Below are 20,209 nucleotides of genomic sequence, written 5' to 3'. Positions count from 1 at the left end.
AATTACTCAAAACTCACATAATAGGGAGAAGTTTATATAAAGAGAATCTAGTCAACAATTATCATGGATTGATTATTAATGCATAAATTGTTAGCCATGCTTCGGTTACATACCCTTTATTATGAAACTTACTTAACATAACACATATTGCCTAGCGTGCATAAATTTTTTAGACAGGAAAATGAACCTTTGTTGCATCGGGCAAATTGTCAAGGGTGGAGAAGAGTCAGGAGCAGACAGAAATGGACACAAGTGCCAGATTTAAGTTAATTAAAAATTATACCTTTGCAGTGATATAAAATATGTAGGTATAGGCATGGCTCAAAAAATGTATGAATATAGCCAGGCACATTGGTGCATGCTTGTAATCCCAGCATTCTAGGAAGCAGAGGCTGATAGATTGATGTGAGTTTGAGGCCAGCCTGGTCTACAAAGCAAGTTCAGGGCAGTCAACGCAACACAGAGAAACCCTTTTTTCAAAAGCCAAAAGAGAGAGAGAGACAGAGAGAGAGAGAGAGGAAAAGTGTGTGAATATGTCTGCATTTATAAACATGTGAATTTCATTTTAAATAAACCAAATTCCAATCAGGAGGATACTGTGGGAAGTTTATGGGTTTGTTTTTTTTTCCCCAAAAATGTGTGTGTTTTGTCTCTGTAAGTTGATTATTTACAGTCCAACTGAAAATGAGATTATCCAGTGATTATTGTTCTGTGCCTTACCAAAACTCCCTCTAAAACCACCCATATTGTTGAGAACATTGTCTTCTTTATTAGGGTGTCTGTCTGTCTGTCTGTCTGTCTGTCTCTCTGTCTACCTATCGCTCTATCATCATCTATCTACCTATTCTCTATCTGTCTATCTATCTATCTATCTATCTATCTATCTATCTATCTATCTATCTATCCAACTATCTATCTATCCAACTATCTATCTATCTATCCATCTATCTATCTATTCATCTATCTATCTATCTATCTATCTATCCATCTATCTATCTCAAGATATCATCGTCTCAAATTCTCCATAGTAAATCAGTGTAAGTGTAGATCTCATCACAGTTAATGTCAAAATTAACCTTTCATAACACACAGTATGATATAATTTGCTTTAATCAAGTCTTACACTTTGCAGTGAATTTTAGAGATAGTATATTTTATTTGGATAGGAATTATTTTTCTGAAGTAATAAAACAAAAATATCCTAAAACTGGATGGATATATTTCTCAGTTACCTTATGAGAGCATAAAATAAAAATACTAAAAGATTAAATGTTTTACAATAATTATCTTTTGAGTCAATTTGCCCTTTACTTCTGATATAGACCTTATTTGTACTGAGTCTTTTATATCTGTAATTCTGCTGTCACTAAGGGACTATTTTCCTTTCAATTTATTTATTTATACTAATTCTGGTACTAGAATTGCACATATGTGGTGTCTAAAGAAATAATATCTTACATATTAAACATAGCAACTGTCTACGTCTAAATTCTAGAACACACAAGGATAATGCATTCATCACTTTTAACATTTCACATCCTTGGATTATGAACTGAAATGCCTCCACAGTACTGGAATCCATTACTCTTCAAAGTGCTGTCTCTGCATTTAAAGCAACAGCACCCCACACTGCACCTCCCTTACATACTCTCTCAACAGCTGTAAGCACATACACTTACTTGAAGAGCTCGTGCTTTCAGGTATCTTCTTGCTAGATCTTTCTGATCCATTCTGTCTTATCCACTTACCCACGTTATCTCTATGTGAAGCCCTTTACTCCCCTGTGGAAGATTGAGGATCAATTCATTTATACTGGATGACTATACTGTTTGTTTCTAGAAAAATCCGCACTTACAACCTCTCTCTACCACTCATTAACAGCCTTGGGCAAATTATTTCCAGAGTTTTACTTTCTTTATCTGTAAAGTCTGAGACCATAATAATAGTATCAGCATGGCTGCATAGAAGGAGCTGAGTAAAATGCCTTGATGCCAAGACAAGGGAGAAATAAATTTTGTTATTATTATGCATGAAGATGGTTCCAATTCTAATATCTGATTTGCAAGTAAAACACACCATGTCAATCATACACAAAAAAATTCATTCTTCTAGAAGGAACCATGTGAACTGAGCTCACACCATTTAACAGAGGTTAAGAGCAATGATGGTCAGTTAGATTAGGAGCCCCTACTTTAAGTCATCACTCTAAGGGCACATTGTCTATTTAGTGAGGTAGCAAATGAAACCACCCTTTAGGAATCCCTCACCAACACTTATTAAAAAAATAACTTTCCAGGATAGATTTATAAATCTCCTCAATTGCATTGTGATCCCGTAACACGTATGGTCTTCTTGGTTATATTTGAACAAAATAAGACTGGGGCAAATTGGCACTGTATCATGCAAACGATCGAGAATCTGACTCATTAACCTGTATTAACACACATGTTGGAGCCCATGACGCAAGGTCACATCTAAGTGCTCTCCACAAAGCTATGCCAAGTGTATCCCAGAGATCACTAAGACTCAGCAGGGGCTGTGGCTCTGGACACTAGTCCTCACTCAGCAAGACTGCTCAGAGAGGACTTGCCTTGAATGTGACCTTCCCTCCCCCGTGACAGCTGAGACAAAGGAGGTGACTCCTTGACTGGAGCGGCACCTAGTTAGAGCCACCTGATGTAATTTCCAGTCCGCCCCCTGCATCCCCTGTGTGGGAATGACTCACCTGCTTTAAAGCTCTTCAGTGAGAAGCGCAGTCAAGGCAACAGGTGCTCCTCTCCACAGTGACAGGCAGCCAGGATTCCCTTCACAGCCTCTCCACACGCAGACTTTATGAAGAGAAGGTGCTCCCCTGAGAAACTAGCTTAGGGGTCCATTCAGGGATGGAGAGAACCTCAGAGCTGCATCATACCATCGCAATCCTGTGGGTTCAAAACCCGTCTGAGGACTCTGCAACCACTTCCGAATTTTATTTCAAAGGAACACCATTTTCTATGTTGTTAACTTTACAAATAGTTTGTGTGCCCCTTATTTTCTGTGATTATTTTAATCACAGCCTCTTACACTGGACTCATTTTCAAATATAGCCTCTTCATTTTTTCTATTAATTTTTCTGACATCAAAGAAACACAAAGTGTTTCTTTATAATTCCATTTTTAATTATATTATATTTCATATTAATTACTAAAACTTTCTTCACATCTGACTGCTTATTTTCTGCTCTATGTCTACATTAAGTCATATCAGAGAGATGAATTAAATTAACCTGAAAGTAATTATTCAAAATCTAAATTTTTGGTTTATTTCTATGGTATTTTAAATAGTTTTATTTTAATTGCAAATGTTATTCTCTTATACAAAACACCATGACCACAGTTTCCCCTTCTTCCAATCCTCACAGCTTCCCACACCCACCTTCCCTCTCCCTAGACACACTCCCTCTCCATTTCCTCTTAGAAAAAAGAAGGTCTCCAAAAGGTAACTGCCAGGCAGAACAAAACATAATGAAATAAGACAAGAAAAGGGCCTCATTTTGAGGCTGGACAAGGAAACCTAATAGGAGGAAAAGAGTCCCAAGCGCAGACAAAAGAGTCACACAATGTTCAGAGTCCCACAAAACCACCAAGCCATAACATACACAGAGAAACTGGAGCACACCCATGCAGGCCTGAGCTTGCTGCTTCAGTCTCTGGAGTCCATGTGAGCCCTGCTTGTTTTATTTGATAGGCCCTGTTCTCCTGGTGTCCTCTATCCCCTCTGACTCCTAAAATCTTCCTCCCCTTCTCCCACATTCCCCAATGTCTAAGAGGAGGGATTTGATGGAGACCTCCAATTCAGGCTCTCTCTGCACATAATGGGCTTTGGGTCTCTGCACCCATTCCCAGCTGCTGCTGAAGGAAGACTCTCTGATGAAGGCAGGAAAAGGCCCAATCCATGGGCCATGATTAGGAATAATTTCACTGATTTTTTTGGCAGTCGTGTTTGGCTCTATCCTAGATCTCTGGGCCATCCAGGAAGTGTAAGACATGTCCTCCTTCTCACAGCATGGGCCTCAAGTTAAACCAAACTTTTTTGGGCGCTTCCACGTTTATGCCTCCAATGCCCCAGCACATCTTGTAGACAGGACAGATTGTAGGTAGAGCATTTTGTGTCTAGGTTAGTGTCCACTTCCTCTATCCATGCCCTGTAGGGCACCTTCTAGAGCCAAAGAGACTAGAAAGTAGGGGTGAAGGCTCCCTGCAGATAGCAGCTTGTCCTCTCTAGGTTCAGTGAGCTGTATAAATGTTGACCTCAGGAAGGGGGCTTCACTGTATATTTGTGCAGAGAATCTTCTGTCCTACATCAGCCTGGGTTGTTTGGGATCTCCATCTAACCCCCTTGGCTAACAGCTTAACCCAGTCCCACCTCTGGAAACTTTGTCCAGCTACTAAAGATGACCAGTTGGGAGTCCGTATTCTCCATACTAGGCTTTCTCACTGAGTTCACACTTATAGATTCCAAGAAGCTTCCACTGAGCTAGGCTTCCACACCACTACCCCGATGCTCCTCAATTTCAGCAGATTCTCCCTGAACTCATTCTCCATGCCCCACCTGATCCTTCTAGCTTCTGTCTGACCCACACCCAGTCCAGCAGGAAAATTTAGCTACCTTCCCTCTCACTCTTCTCATGCCCTCTCCACTCTCATATTGATAGTCTTTTAAAAATTTTTATTGCTGTGTGTTTGTGAAAATCTGCATCCAGACTTTTAAAAAAAGTGAACTACTTAGAGCACATTATATACTTCTGAAACATTACTTGCTATCTTATTAGCAATATCTATTTTTATTGTTTCTTAATTCCATGACATTAGGCTGTTTCTTATCTTCACCCTGAGAGCTCAATTTTCTTACCTGTAGAACCTTGTACCTACTATTACACATAAAGTGTATACACATATTTTTGTTCTAAATTTCTAATATGTCCAGATTGTATATTTTGAATTACTAACTGGAACAATAAATAGTCTTTTATTTAGTTATAATCAGCTAATAATGCTCATATACAGTTGGTTTAATATATAATATTAATGCCATATATTTTATATGATTGTTATTAAGATGCTTATTGAGAAACCAAATCTATCAATTCATGGGCTTACTACATAGTATGTTTATTACCATTTACACATTAATTAAATATTTTTGTAGAAGTACAGATGAAGAAAAATCTGCAGGTTGCTTGTATTTTGGTTTGTTTTACTTAACACTGTCATTGTTGCTTGGTGCTCATTCATTCCTGTGGACATTAACTTTGTGGAGCTGTTGCTCTTCTTCATTCTGGGCTCAGTTCCCAACACTGTCAACCCACGGGTGCTGGATGCTGTCTTGAATGAAAAGCAAACAGTTTCTATGTTTGTACTTTGCTCTTAACCTACACTTTTGTGCTAATATTATTAGTACACTTGTGCTAATATTATTTCTTTATTTTAAGAAAGAATCAGACCCTAGCCTATCAGGTCTCGTCAGGACTGTCTGCACTGTCTTCCTCTGGGGCCTGGTAAGGCTGTTCCCCCCTCAGGAGGAGGTGGTCAAAGAGCCAGTCACTGAGTTCATGTCCCTATAAGTGGACTGGGGGAGGGGCATGGGAGGAGAAGAGGGAGGAGGGAGGATAGGTGGGATTGGGAGATGAGGGAGGGGGCTACAGCTGGGATACAAAATGCATCAATTGTAATTAATTTAAAAAGTGAAACTCCCCTGAAAAAAAGAAAGAAAAAAACATTCTTTATGGGACTAAGAGATGGACTGAATGTTAAAGAGCAATTCCAAGGGCCCAGAATTCAGTTTCCCACACCCATGTCATGTGCTTTACACCTTGTAACTTAGAACCAAGCTATCAGTGCCTCTTTCTAGCCACTGAATCTAGGCATCTGAATCTACATGTTATACACTCACACAGACACAGCTGCACGCACTCACACACACAGACACACGCCACACACACAAATAAATGTTTACTACTTCATAAAAGGACTCTGTGTGTTCGTAACTACCTGGCCATGTGTAAAGTCTTAAACCTCTAGGTTTCATGGTTTTCCTGTGTCTCTTCATCTATCTGTTTCCCACAGCTTACATCCTCTCTACATCATTCCATACCAGGTCACTGACTGAGATTCTGTGGTGACAAAAAGCATTACTAACCAGTGATTGCTCCATAGTTCAGAAATAAAAACTAGTTTGAGTACAAGGACCTAGTCTCCGAGCTCAGGCATCTGTGTAGAAGCCTGTTGTGGTGATGCATATCTGTAACCTCAGCACTGAGAGGGGTCAAAAAATCTCCAGAGCTCACTGGGCACCCACTGTAGCAGAATTAATGAGCACTTGTTTCAGAGAGAGGCCATTTCTCAGGAAATAAGAAAGGTGCTAGGCATACACACATGTGCAAACACACATGAACATGCATCTATGCACATGCACATGTTCCCATAGGAACACACACACACACACACACACACACACACACACACACTACATATCCACGCGATCACGCAGAAGAATTAACATTAACATAAAGCTTGAAAACTGAATGTAACTTGTGCATTCTGTAAATACTTATGATTATGCTAGTCACTTTTACTATGTCCATGTGATTTTTCATGTAAATGCTACTTTATCATTCTATGATTGGAATTTTTGATATGCGATTAGAGCTGTTGTCTATATTAAAAAATTGGGGTTTTATTTTCTCATTACTAGAAATAAAATGCTTTATGGATCTGCATATTGGAAAACTTTTTTCCCACACATCATAATTTTATTTTATAGTGTAGAAAGTAAGGGCCAGTTTTCCCATGTAACTTTTTAAAGCTCAGTCATCTGTTTATAGTTGATTTCTGATGCCCATAACTACCCTCTCTCTAATCTGCTTAGTTCTAACACTGTAAATAGTGAGACAAGGAACCTCCAAAGATAACTGAACTCATTTTCTGTTGGCCTGTCCTGTCCAGCAATAGATGGCCAATGGGGGAGCTTGTTTCCCCTGTTAGACTTGCAAATTGCAAGTGGTTATCAATTGGAGAATGCTTCTGGGTTAGGGATGGGGACATGTGGCCACTTCCTTCAGCTCTAAAATCCATCTCATACAGACCAATGCAGGTCCTGTGCTTGCTGCTTTGGTCTCTGAGAATACTTATGTTCACTGACCCTATTGACAAGGAGAACTTTGTTTTCTTGAAGTCCTCTATTCCCTCCGGCTCTTTGGCCTCAGTTCTTTGAGCTCTGAGAGGGGAGATTTGGTGGAGACATTCCACTTAGGGTTGAATGTTCCAAAGTCTCTCATTCTCTCCGTAATGTCTGGCTATGTTTTCACTGTTTAACACTGGATATCCTAAAATTAGCATTGTTGGCCACGTTGGCCTTGAACTCTCAGAGACCCACCTGATTCTGCCTCCCAAGGACTATGATTAAAGGCACACACCACCACACCTTCCTGTTTCTTAAAAAAAAAATAGTGCAGGGAATTTTGTTTAGAACATAGGAAATACAACCGTTGGAGAGTCATATTTAGATATGATTTCTTTTCTAACCTACATTAATTAATTCCAGACACTTTAATGGGCTCAGTTTGTGAAAACTGAATATAGGTAATCTTCTATGTTTGTAAGCAGAGTATTTTCCCAGTCGAATTAGAAATGGCATATGATTGCAAAAGTATTTTCATGTCATCTGATGATGAACTTGACTCCTGAAAATTACTTCTAGCCCCCTGAGCAGCGCAATCGTTTTTATATTTTATTATCCTTTTCTGTATACATCATCTTCTGTTTACAACAATTCTGGAATAATAAAGAAAATTGCCTGTGATTGAGAAGTGATGTCACAGTTATTTCTTTTAAATACAATGCAAGATATTTGGAAGAAAACCCAGACAACCACAGTTAACAGTAGGTGGCACTGAACTTTTATTTTGTACATATAATGCTCTCATGTTTACAAAGTTTCAGGCCCTAAATGCTGTTTTTTGAATTCTGTACATTCAAATTTTCTTACAAACAATATTTACATTCTTTTGCCTAGATACTGGGTACATTTGGTATTTGCTCACAAAGGAGACAGCAGCAGAGTGAGGGCATGTGGTACCTACAGATGTTGGTGAAAAGTAAAACAGTTAAATTTGTGAAATTTAATATATCCCAGTGACGATCTCAGACCAATGCATTAAAGTTATGCTTGAGAAAAACATAAATAGGTTTTTTTATATTCATTTGAATTTATTCATTTTATCACAGAAAATCAAGGAAGCTGGAATCAAGTAATTATTTCCAAGTAGAGTATTATATTATTTTCAGTCACAGAGTTTCATGTGGTCTCTGTATTAATGACTAATGGGGTTTCCAGTCTCTCGTCCTTCTCTCCTCTCTCTCTCTCTCTCTCTCTCTCTCTCTCTCTCTCTCTCTCTCTCTCGCACTTAGCGTAACACTGAACACTAAGACAAAGGAATACATAGGATTCCAGACCCCTAAATATTCTCTTATGCCTGTTGCTTTAATCACTAGGACCTTCTTGAGTAAGGATCTCTTCAAATGGTCAGAGAGCTGTCAATAAACTGACTTCCTGGATTGTATTTAAGCCCTTTAGAACTAACGATCTGGAACATCCTACTTGGAAGTAAAAGTGCGGACAACACGCTCACATATCTGCTTGGTTCGCACACCGTAGATCATAGGGTTGAGCGCTGGCGGTATGACCACGTAGAGGCTGGCAACGAGAATGTGGGCATAACGAGGAATTTTCTTGCCAAATCGGTGAGTGAGGAAGGAGAAGAGGGAGGGTGTGTAGAAAACAAACATGACGCCAACATGGGAGCTACATGTGCTCAGTGCCTTGTGTCGTGCGTCTTTAGAAGAGAGGCGGAAAACGGCACGGAGAATATAAGCATACGAGATTCCAACCAGCACCACATCAAAAATAAGAAAAGAAGCCACAAAAAGCCCATAAATGCCATTGATGCGAATGCTAGCACAGGCTAACTTGGCAATGCCCATGTGTTCACAGTAGGAGTGGGTGATAACACGGGCCTCACAGAAGGGAAGACGGTGGGTTAGGTACAGGATGGGCAGCATGAGCAGGACTGGGCGCATGACGATCCCCACGCCAATGCCTACCAGCGCCCTGGGTGCGAGAATTGCCGTGTAGCGGAGAGGCACACAAATGGCAGCATAGCGGTCAAACGCCATGGCCAGCAAGACCGCAGACTCCATTCCTGTAAAGGTGTGTATCAGAAACATCTGAGCTACACAGTTTCCAAACCCGATTTCATGTGCACCAAACCAGAAAATACCTAACATCCGAGGTACTGAGGACGTGGAGAGCGCTACATCTATGGCTGACAAGACCGCCAGAAAGTAGAACATAGGATCTCTCAGAGTTCGGTCTGTCCAGATTACCCATAGAATTGTGGTGTTCCCCAGCAAAGCCACTAAGTAAACACAGCAAAAAGGTATGGAAATCCATCCATGGGCGTTCTCCAGGCCTGGAATGCCTACAAGGTAAAAGGTGTCAGGGTGGAAAGTGGAGAAGTTGTGGGGCATCTTGCCATTGGCGATAGAAGTAGCTGGCCGCCTCTGGAAGAAAAAAGAGGATTTAGATATGCTCAGCTTACAAGACCTCTAGGAGCACTTTTCATTTCATATAATTTGTATTATAGTATGTTGTCACTTTTATTTTATTAGAAATTATTACTTATTGATTTTGCTAGTCTGTAAGTTAAGTGATACTGTAGATATGCACGTATAAGAAACAACGCAGACTAAGAAGCAGTTGGTCCTGTCTGCTGTGTCAGAGATCCACTGCTGTCTTAGAACACATTCCTTGCTATGTATCTGTAAGTTCTGCTTTGAAACCCTCCGTGTTCAAGCTGAAACACTGTTGAGTTCAGCCTAGGTTACACTCTAGACTTGTAGTTAGCTTTTGACCCAAAAGCCACAAGTTTCCCAGGGCCATTTTAACTCCAAGGCTACCCTATCAGCTGCTTTGTTCATTTGTGGTTTTGTTGTGGTAGTGGGTTTTTGTGTTTACTTTGTTTTGGTTTTGCTTATTTGTTAATATGAGAATAATATGACTATTCTTATGTCCCACAGACTATTTTTCAATGGCTATACAATTAATAGTTGAAATAAAACTAATTATTTTTTAATATTATTGTTTTTAAATTTCCCATTTGTATATTCATTGTTCCTGGTACTATATTACAGAAGAAGACTTACAATTTGAGAACATATTGTAAGCTCTCACTAGTCTCCTGGCCTTTGCTTCACTACTGTGTTATGGATGCCAAAACATGAGTCCAAAATTAATATGTGCCTGGGCTCCTCAAATGGAAGGTGCTGCTGAGGTTTCAGACATTAATTTACTATTTCACAAAAAACTCAAAAAAGCTGAAGTTTAATTTCAAATATATGAGTTTTTTGTTTATACTGTAACCTCAGTCCTCTTTCTATGATAAAATCTTTAGATTAGAGCATCACAGCAAGTCAGACACAATCATTGCATTCAGAATCTACAATATATGTAAGCGTATAGATGTAACCACACACATGAAATAACAGAGTATCTAGTGGATTCTTAAAACTGGCTTGTTCTGTGTCAACAGTAAGTAGTACATATTTAGGGAATTATTCCCCTAATGAAGATTTGTGTTTCATTAATCAATCCTCCTTGTGTTACTCACATATGCCCACACAGAGTTGAACCTAAAGTAATTAAAGCAATGTCACAAACCTGTGAACCATAGCAACACAGAATCATCTCCTTCACGGGAGGAAAAACATTCTGGTTGCAATGAGTCTAATAAAGAAGCGCACATACTCAATATTTTGTGAAATTCTAAGAAATAGACCAAGATATCCTACACTTTCCTCCTTCACTGCATGTGGGAAGAGTTGCCCAGATGAAGACATCTGGGAGAAGCAAGCACAGGAAGTGAACTCAGTCAACACTGGGCTCAGAAAATTGCTGCCTGATGTAATTTGCAACATCCCAGCTGTATTCCTCCCTCCTTTCTTCTTCCTCTTCTTCCCCTCCTTCTTCCTCCATGACTCCCTACTTCCCATTCCCGCTATCTGTCCAAAAGAAGAGATATACAGAATGAAAATTAAAAGTAGGATGAGATAGAGGGATATAGGAATAAAGGAGAAAGCAAAGGGGTAGAAGATAAGAGATGAGACTGAGAGCTTTTGGATCACTGAGAAAAAAATATAACTGAACTAAAGTTTCCATAGAAATGAGAGCAAAGTTCAGCGTTGAGAAGATCTTGGTATTATTTTTAAATATCTCCCTTCTGATAAACTCTCTATACAACATATTTCTGGAATCTACACATTCCACCCACAGTCCTCTTTGTAATCAGATTCATAAGTCTGCATTTCACATTGGTTCACTGAAAGCCCTATTACTGTTACTATTCTTGGGGGGGGGGGCATCCATACCTTAATAAACTGTCATCACTGGGAGTGGATACCAGCATTTATACCCATTAAATTCCCTCTGCAGACTCCTGGGTTGAAAATATAAGTGCCCTGACATGTCCCAGTAAGGGTACAGGCAGGATCTCTCTAGTACATGAAATAGAAACCATCAGCTTAGTTCGGCTTAAGTTCAGCTGCATAGGGTCTCGGAACCACTAAACCAAATCTAATTAAATTCCATGTCTATGGCATGTTGCAAGGGAAGCTCACCTTCAGCTGGAATGGGTCTAGAGACCTTTTGCGTAACTGCTGAAAGGAAGAGTTCCTTATAATACCACTATGTAAAGTCCTTGGGGACCATCTAAAACTAAAGTCTGTTCAAATCCATTTGTCTCCCAGGATTAACACCTCCAGAGTCTCTTGAGAAAGATTGCACTTTCTTCATCAGGGACAGATAATAGACTGATGCTGAGTAGAAAGTCCCCCTAACCACTTCTCCACAACACATACATTAACGTTCCAAGTGGCCACTTCCTAAAGAGAGGCAGGATGTTCAGTGGAGGGTGAAGGACACCAACTCACCCACAAAACCTTTGACTAAAATTTACCCTGCCTACAAGATGTTCAGGGATAAAGTTAGAGCAGAGATTGAGGGAATGACCGATCAATGATTGGTCCAACGTGAGACATACCCTATGGGAGAGAGCCAACTCCTGACACTATTAATGATACTCTGCTATGCTTGCAGACAGGAGCCTGACATAACTGCTATAAAACAGATGCTGATTCCCAAACCTCAGCATTAGACAGGGGGGAGTCCTGTTAAAGAGTTGCAGGAGGATAGAGAGACCTTGAGGGACAAGAACTAAAGAAGATCAACAGAGCCAACTATCCTAGGCACATGGGGATTCATCAACCAGAGAGCAAGCTTGGACTGGACATAGGCCCCTACACACATGTAGCAGATGTGCAGCTTGGACTGGACATAGGCCCCAACACACATGTAGCAGATGTGCAGCTTGGACTGGACATAGGCCCCTACACACATGTAGCAGATGTGCAGCTTGGACTGGACATAGGCCCCAACACACATGTAGCAGATGTGCAGCTTGGACTGGACATAGGCCCCCTAACAATTGGAGGTTGTTTCTGACATGTCCTCTGTTCCATGCTTTTGGATCACTTTCCCGTAGCTGGGCTGCCTTTTCTGGTCTCGATGCAAAGAGGATGCACTTAGTCCTGATGACACTTGATGTACTGGGTCTGGTTGGTGGGAGCTGGGCTCCCTTTTATGAGGAGAACAAGAGTGGTAAAGAGGGTAGGAGAGTGGGGCCATGAGGAGAAGATGGAGGGAGCTATGACCAGAATGCAAAGTGAATACCTAAATTAGTGAGAGGGAAAAAAAAAAAAAAATACCACATAAAGTAACCACGTGAGAGAACAGACTTCCTGGGAAATTTTTAATTCTCATTTTTCTGAGAAATAGTAATGATGTCAAGGCATTAACAGCTCACATGTTTATCTCACATTCTACATCCATATCTTCAGGAACATTCAGTAAAACAGCAGTTCTCAACCTGTGAACGGCAACCATCAGAAAATACATACATCCAATGGTCCTAAGAACAGAGACACTGCTCAGGGGGAAATCATAGGTATGGAATAGCCATGACAATAAATTTATGGTGGGGGATTCCTAAGTCCATCAAAAACATGTGTTTTCCAGGGGTTGAGACCCACGGGGGGAGAAGCTCTGCATTGAGACATCCTGAATCAGCAAGTTAGATAAGGCCTCTCATCTCCTCTACAGCGGGGATAAATGTACTGACTTCACAGATAAGACTAGATCGTGTGCATTCAGGGTGGCAGGACCATAGACAACAAGGACATTTGTTCAGCTGTGTTCACAGCAGCTTTATTCTTAATAACAAGAACCTGGAAACAACCCAGACGTCCCTCAACTGAGGAATGGATACAGAAATTGTGGTAAATTTACACAATGTACCGCAATACTACTCGGCAATTAAAAACGAGGAATTCATGAAATTTGCAGGCAAATGGTGGGAACTAGAAAAGATCATCCTGAGTGAGCTCTTCCAGAAGCAGAAAGACACACATGGTATATACTCACTTATAAGTGAATATTAGACATATAATATTGGATAAACATACTAAAATCTGTACACCCAAAGAAGCTAAGCAACAAGGATGACCCTGGGTAAGATGATCAATCCTCACTCAGAAAGGCAAATGAGATGGACATAAGAAGAGGGAGAAAACATGGAACAGGACAGGAGTCTACCACAGAGGGCCTCTGAAAGGCTATGCCCTGCAGGGTATTAAAGCAGATGCTGAGACTCATAGTCAAACTCTGGGCAGAGTGCAGGGAATCTTATGAAAAAAAGAGGGGATAGTAAGACCTGGAGGAAACAGGAGCTCCACAAGGAGAGCAACAGAACCAAAAAATATGGACACAGGGGTCTTTTCTGAGACTCATACTCAAACCAAAGACCATGCGTGGAGATAACTTAGAACCCTGCACAGATGTAGCCTATGGCAATTCAGTGTCCAAATGGGTGTCCTAGTGATGGGAACAGGGGCTGTCTCTGACATGAACTCATTGGCTGGTTCTTTGATCACCTCCCCCTGAGTTGGGGGTGGGGGTCACAGAGGAAGACAATGCAGCCACTCCTGATAAGACCTGATAGGCTAGGGTCAGAGGAAAGAGGAGGAGGACCTCCCTATCAGTGGACTTGGGGAGCGGCATGGGAGAAAAAGTGGGAGGGAATGTGGGATTGGGAAGGGTGAGGGAAGGGGATACAACTGGGATACAAAGTGAGTAACTGCCATTAATAAAAAAATAAATAATTTTTAAAAAAATGTCCTGACTTAAATATAATATAAATTAAAATTTTAAAGTAAAGTATAATAACAAAGAAAGGAAAGGTGTGTCGTTGTTCAAGACTTACAGTGTAACAAATCAAATTGTATGTTTCAACTTCCTGAATAAAAATAAATGTATGGTAGTTCTGGTGCTGTACTCTATAATCCCAGCACTCAGGAGATCAAACCAAGAAGTTCCTGTGGTGAAGATGAATCTTAGTGATGAAAGGACTGAAGAAAAGAAAGGGGGAAATTTTCCTTAATTAGAAAAAATATAAAATATTTTTATACATACATACACACACACACACACACACAAAGAGGGAGAAAAGGAAACGTGTAGGAAGCCTGGGTTAATTTAAATAATTATTCCTGTTTTATTAAAAAGAGATTCTTTTCTCACACAATATATGCTGATTAGAATGTCCTCTCCCTCTACTTCAACCTCCTCCCCATTTCCCTTCCCATCCAGATCCACTCCCTTTCTATATTTCATTAGAAAAGAATGGGCTTCTACAAAGTATAGCAAAACATAACAAAATAAAATTTAAGATAAAACAAAAACATCACATTGAAGGTAGAACAAGGTAAACCAATACCAGGAAAAAGGCCCCAAAAGAAGACACACAAATCAGAGACCTGTTGTTCACACACTCAGGAATACCATAAAAACATAAACTGGAAGCTGTGGTGTGTATGCACAGGAACTGTGCAGGCCTGTGCAGGCCTGTGCTTGCTGCTTCTGCCTCTGAGCTCGTATGATCTTTTCTCCCTTGATTTAGAAGACCTTGGTTTGTTTTTGCTGTTGTTGTTGTTGGGTTTTTGTTTGTTTTTGTGTTCTCCATAGTCCCTGGCTCTAACAATCTTTCCACCTTCTCTTCCCCAGAGTTCCCTGAGCTCTAAAGGGAGGGATTTGATGGGGACACTTTCTCTCTGCACAATGTCTGGCTGGGGTTTCCCTCTTTTTTTCTGTCTCTGATAATGGCTGAATAAAGCACTGATCTATGCATACAGCAGATATCATGAAGAGTCACTGTTACTCTTTTAGACCAAGAGTGTGTAGCTTTACTGTAAGTCTCTGGTCCTTGGTCAGGTGTGGGTTCCATCTCCTGGAGCAGGCCTTGAGTCAAATCAGGTTGTTTGCTCATAAACGTTTTGTGCCACCATTGCCCTAGGAAATTTTGCAAGCAGAACAGGTTGTAAATCAAAGGTTTTGTGGCTAGGTAGTTGTTCAAGTTTCTCTTTTGGTAGCCTAGAGAGTACCTTCCCTTACCAAAGATACTAAAACATGGAGGTGAAGGTTTTATTTAGGCACCAGCTCAACCTCTCCATATTCAATGAGTTATGTGAGTGTTGTCCTTAGAAATGGTCCTTGCTGTCCCTTTATTTGGCATTTGCCAGGGATGTTTGTGTATTTTCCTGCAACTCTTTTGGTCAACAACTTACATAGATGTAACCCAGTTCCAGGACAGGAGGCTTCATTTGGTGACAAGGGATGGCCAGTTGGGACTCTGTACCCTCATTATTTGGAGACTTTATGATAATTGCCTTCATATATTTTAGGAAATTTCCACGCCCTAACTTTCCATGACAATTCTGAAATTACCCTCAATTTTAGCTGTCTCTCCCTACATTCTCCCCTTCATGTCCATCTCTCCTCCTCTCTCCTTCTCTCTCCTCCCCACCTAATCCTTCTTTTCTGTCACTACTGTCAGTAGTACATCTATGAAATCTATTCCATTTCTCTCTCTGATATATCCATGTGTCTCCCCTCATCTCTTCCTCTTCATTTGTCCTCTCCAAGACTACAGATTTTAGCTTGGTTATTATTTATAATAGTAAAATTACTTGTCACACATAATCTACCAATTTAAATTTATTTTGCACCAGTAAATCAATTATGTTTGAAAAACTTGCCCCAACACAACTTATTGGCATGCTAAATGCTTTTATAATTTACTTATTTTTGAATGGGGATGCAGGATAGTTGGTAGATTATCTGGAATTGATGAAGACCTGGATTCAGTCTCCATCGCCACATGAACTGAGTCTCGTAGTGCTAAAATACCAGCACTCAGGAGATTGAGGTGGGAAGACAGGATTCCCAGTGTCATGCTCAGCCATATATCAGACAATTAAGCCATTTGCTCATAAGGTTGCAGTGTTAAAAGCAACCTTTATTCTACAGCCTGTGTGCATACATTTTTTCTAAATATAACTTTTAATATTTATGATATACTGATATATGGGAATTCATTCTGATATCAACTAACCTTTTTAATATTCTTACTTCGGTTACATTACAACTTCCAAATATATTAATAGCGGCAAACGTCTCAAGTGTAGAAAACAAAACAAAACAAAATGATAATACAAGTAATTCCAGCAGCTGCCAACACTGATTTGTGTTAAAGCAGGATACTAAATACAGCAAAGCATTGTGGCATTCAATCCCTCCTGCTTGGGCTGCAGAGATGGCACACAGGTCAAGAGTACTTGCTGCTCCTGCAAGGGATCAGGTAAGACTCCTAAGGTTTTCAGCATCCACTCGAAGGATAACAACCAACTGTAGCTCCAGTTCCAGGGCAGCTGATGCCCCTCTTCCGTTCCTTATGGATGTTGCAGCCATGTGATGCACAGACAAACATGCAGGCAAAACATCCACACGTAAAACATGAAATAAATAAATAAATCGATTGTTTAAACCACTCATAGTTAGTGTGTGAGAAAGCAATCAGGACTACATTTGTGAAATAAATTATTGAGAAAAATTAAAACATATATCAAAGAAAGAACATGAGGATATGAAACCTTTCTTTAAATATTAAAGTCATATGAGCCATGTTGAGACAAACGGTAAAGTAACTACAAAATTTGTTTAATATAAACTAAGAACAATTGAATGGGTGGAAAATTCAAGCAGCCTCTGCAGGTTATGAAAAGTTCCTTTAATTTTATTTAAATAATTTGTTTCCAAGGAAACAATACATATATGTGCGTGAGTTGACATATATGAATAAATTTACCATATGAATTGGACAATAATGCTTGATATATCACAGTCTAAATTCAAAATCATACAAGACAATAAAACTTTCTGGCAAAAATATTTACATTTTACATAATATAACAAGTTATCCCTTTGCTCAAACATTTTTATGATAAGTATTATATATATGTATATATACATATATATATCTTATTTTTGTAATAACATTTTCTTCACACGGTCATAGATTTGCTTGGTTCTCACCCCATATATGACAGGATTGAGCATCGGTGGCACTACCACATAAAGGTTGGCCAGGAGGATGTGTATATATCGAGGCACATTTCGTCCAAAGCGGTGTGTCATGAAGGAAAAGAGAGCTGGTGTGTAGAAGGCAAGAATGACGCAGACATGAGAACCACAGGTGCTGAGAGACTTAATTCGGGCTTCCCGAGAAGGGAGGCGGAAAACAGCACGGAGTATTTGTACATAAGAGAGAGCAATGGCTACTATGTCAAAGACCAGGATTGAAATAGCACCCAGACCATAGATTATATTGACCTTGATACTGGCACAAGACAGACGAGCGAGACCCATGTGCTCACAGTAGGTGTGGGGAATGACCTGATTCCCACAGAAGGGCAACCGTAGTATGAGAAATACAAATGGAATAACAGAAAGAAATGATCTCACTAGCACCCCCAAACCAATCATGGAAACAACCTTGTTGGTGAGGATGGTGCTATACCGAAGCGGGTTACAAATGGCCACATAGCGGTCATACGCCATTGCCAAGAGGACTGCTGACTCCATGCCTGTGAAGTTGTGGATGAAGAACATCTGGGTGAGGCAGGCACCGAAGAGTATTACCCTGAAGCCAAACCAGAAGATCCCAAGCATCTTAGGAATGGTTGCTGTTGAGAGGCCCAAGTCGATGGTAGCCAGCATGGCCAGGAAATAGAACATGGGCTGGTGGAGGCTGGGCTCCGTCTTAATCACCAACAAGATAGTGAAGTTCCCTAGGAGAGCAATCAGGTACACAGCGCAGAAAGGAAAGCCAATCCAGGTGTGCAGAGACTGTAGTCCTGGGACCCCCAGCAATAGGAAGGAAGAAGGGTGAAACTGGGTGTCATTGGGAAGGAGCATCCTGCTCGTTCATGCCTAAGTCCATGGTTCTTAGAAACAAACATTCATCAGCCTTTAGGGTTGCAGGTCAAACTCTGTGGAGCGAGAGACCTGAGTAAGAACATTGTACCAACTGTACACTCTCTGTGCTCCATTACAAACACACAATCCAAAGCATCTACATAGAAGCAATATGTAAGGGTGATTTTGTATGGCTCGAACAGAAGTTGCACCATGAATGGAGATTAAGAGTAGGAATATATTCATGTTGGTGCTGTTCGTCTCCATTAATCTGTGTTGGCCTTGGCATTGATGCTGTGGTAAAGTTTTGGTTTAGCAGACGCTCATTACAATCCTCTCTCATCATGACCAACAGAAGTTTTTTCACTTTGACAAGGAAGCTTCTCTACTAAGCATCAATTTCCCTAGCTGTTAACCCAGACATAATTATGTTGTCACTATAATTTATTGAAATGTAATCTCAACTATTAAAAACCATTAAAGGCCTGGAATTGACTTATCTTATTATATGTTTACAATAATTTCAAAATGATGGTGTACGACAGCGAAAGTAATTGCATCAGGTACTGAGGCACCGTCTATATGAACTGTGATGTCAAACCTGTACAAATAATGTAATCCTTATCCACATTTATAGACAGCATACACAGCCTTACATTTTGTGAAAGGAACAGCCTTCACATGATTCCAGATTCTTCAAATGCTCAGTGTTTCTATAGCTTTTAGGTAGGGGAAAATCGAAAGAAAATAATGAATTAAAATAGAGAATAAAAAAGAAGTGATAATCTCTGCCTTAATTGCACATCACAAAATTCACCAAAAATGTGCATATTTACATACTTAATATATTTTAAATATGTGTCTATTCAAATGATATATATTAGTACATTTCCCCTAAATCCAAGACAATGAAGATTTTAAGAGTTATGCAAAGCATACCAAACAAATTTCAAAGACCAGACAGATACAAAGAAAATAATGTGTTCTGTATAATTAATAGTCACATACATTCTCGGTTGCCTGAGGTTACCCGGTTACTTTTGACTTTTATACACCTTGCTTATGACACTGTTAAGGGATGTTTTCAAAGCATTTCTTATGCTGGTGGTTTCACAGTAAAAAGGAGCTCTTGTTCATGGTTAGCCTTGCACAATTACAGGGGAACAAAACAACTCTCATCAAGATCTCAGGATCAGGATAAGAGCCAGGGTTACCTAGGAGACACTGACAGCAGCAATAACACTGGGTGGGCTGGGAAGACTCCTTCAAACACAGGTAACAGAAAAAGGAACGTGACATGGGGGGCTGGGGGCTTCTTTCTAGAAAAGCAAGCATTTCAATGGGAAAGAAATCAGGGACAAAGGACATTTGTTTAATTGAACTCACTGAAGTTTCCATCAGAAAAGGGTTTGTTTTGGTTTTCTTTGCTCCAGAAGGATTGCCTTATGGTGGGACAGAGAAAACTTTTTAGAAGGTATGATGCCTTATGGGCTAAGGCAGGATGCTATCAGTGTAGTAGTCACTTATTTATTATTTATTTGTAAATAAAATGATAGCTAATCAGTGTTATGATACCATAATCAGCATTATGATTAGGCTTTGAAAGCTATTTTTTTTCTTTTTGCCAGCATACCTACTTGTAATAGAATCTCAGTAAACAGGAAAATCTTTTTTCTAATATGTTTCATGCTCATGATTTATGTTTATTTAAATTTAATTGTAAAGGATACTTAAAATCTTAAATCAAAGA

At 39.9% G+C, this 20,209-nt stretch overlaps 2 protein-coding genes across 2 annotated transcripts; both read right to left on the bottom strand.

Annotated features, from left to right (window-relative positions):
- Nucleotides 1-8,633: 8,633 nt before the first annotated feature.
- Nucleotides 8,634-9,566, bottom strand: LOC110543375 (olfactory receptor 52J3-like). The gene has a single exon (XM_021629726.2). The coding sequence runs from the start codon at nucleotides 9,564-9,566 to the stop codon at nucleotides 8,634-8,636; it is 933 nt and encodes a 310-aa protein (XP_021485401.2).
- A 7,957-nt stretch (nucleotides 9,567-17,523) lies between these two features.
- On the bottom strand, nucleotides 17,524-18,459 carry LOC110543374 (olfactory receptor 52E2-like). The gene has a single exon (XM_021629724.2). It carries the CDS (start codon nucleotides 18,457-18,459, stop codon nucleotides 17,524-17,526), a length of 936 nt encoding a protein of 311 aa, XP_021485399.1.
- Between the last annotated feature and the right edge of the window lie 1,750 nt (nucleotides 18,460-20,209).

The sequence above is a fragment of the Meriones unguiculatus genome, chromosome 14 (assembly GCF_030254825.1).
Source record: "Meriones unguiculatus strain TT.TT164.6M chromosome 14, Bangor_MerUng_6.1, whole genome shotgun sequence".
In the NCBI taxonomy this organism is placed as follows: Eukaryota; Metazoa; Chordata; class Mammalia; order Rodentia; family Muridae; genus Meriones; species Meriones unguiculatus.
The sequence above is the reverse complement of the archived record's forward strand: the minus strand, read 5'-3'. Positions and strand labels throughout refer to the sequence as shown.

Coding starts and splice junctions, on each gene's coding strand:
- LOC110543375 (XM_021629726.2), bottom strand. CDS start 9,566: ATGCCCCACAACTTCTCCACTTTCCACCCTGACACCTTTTACCTTGTA.
- LOC110543374 (XM_021629724.2), bottom strand. CDS start 18,459: ATGCTCCTTCCCAATGACACCCAGTTTCACCCTTCTTCCTTCCTATTG.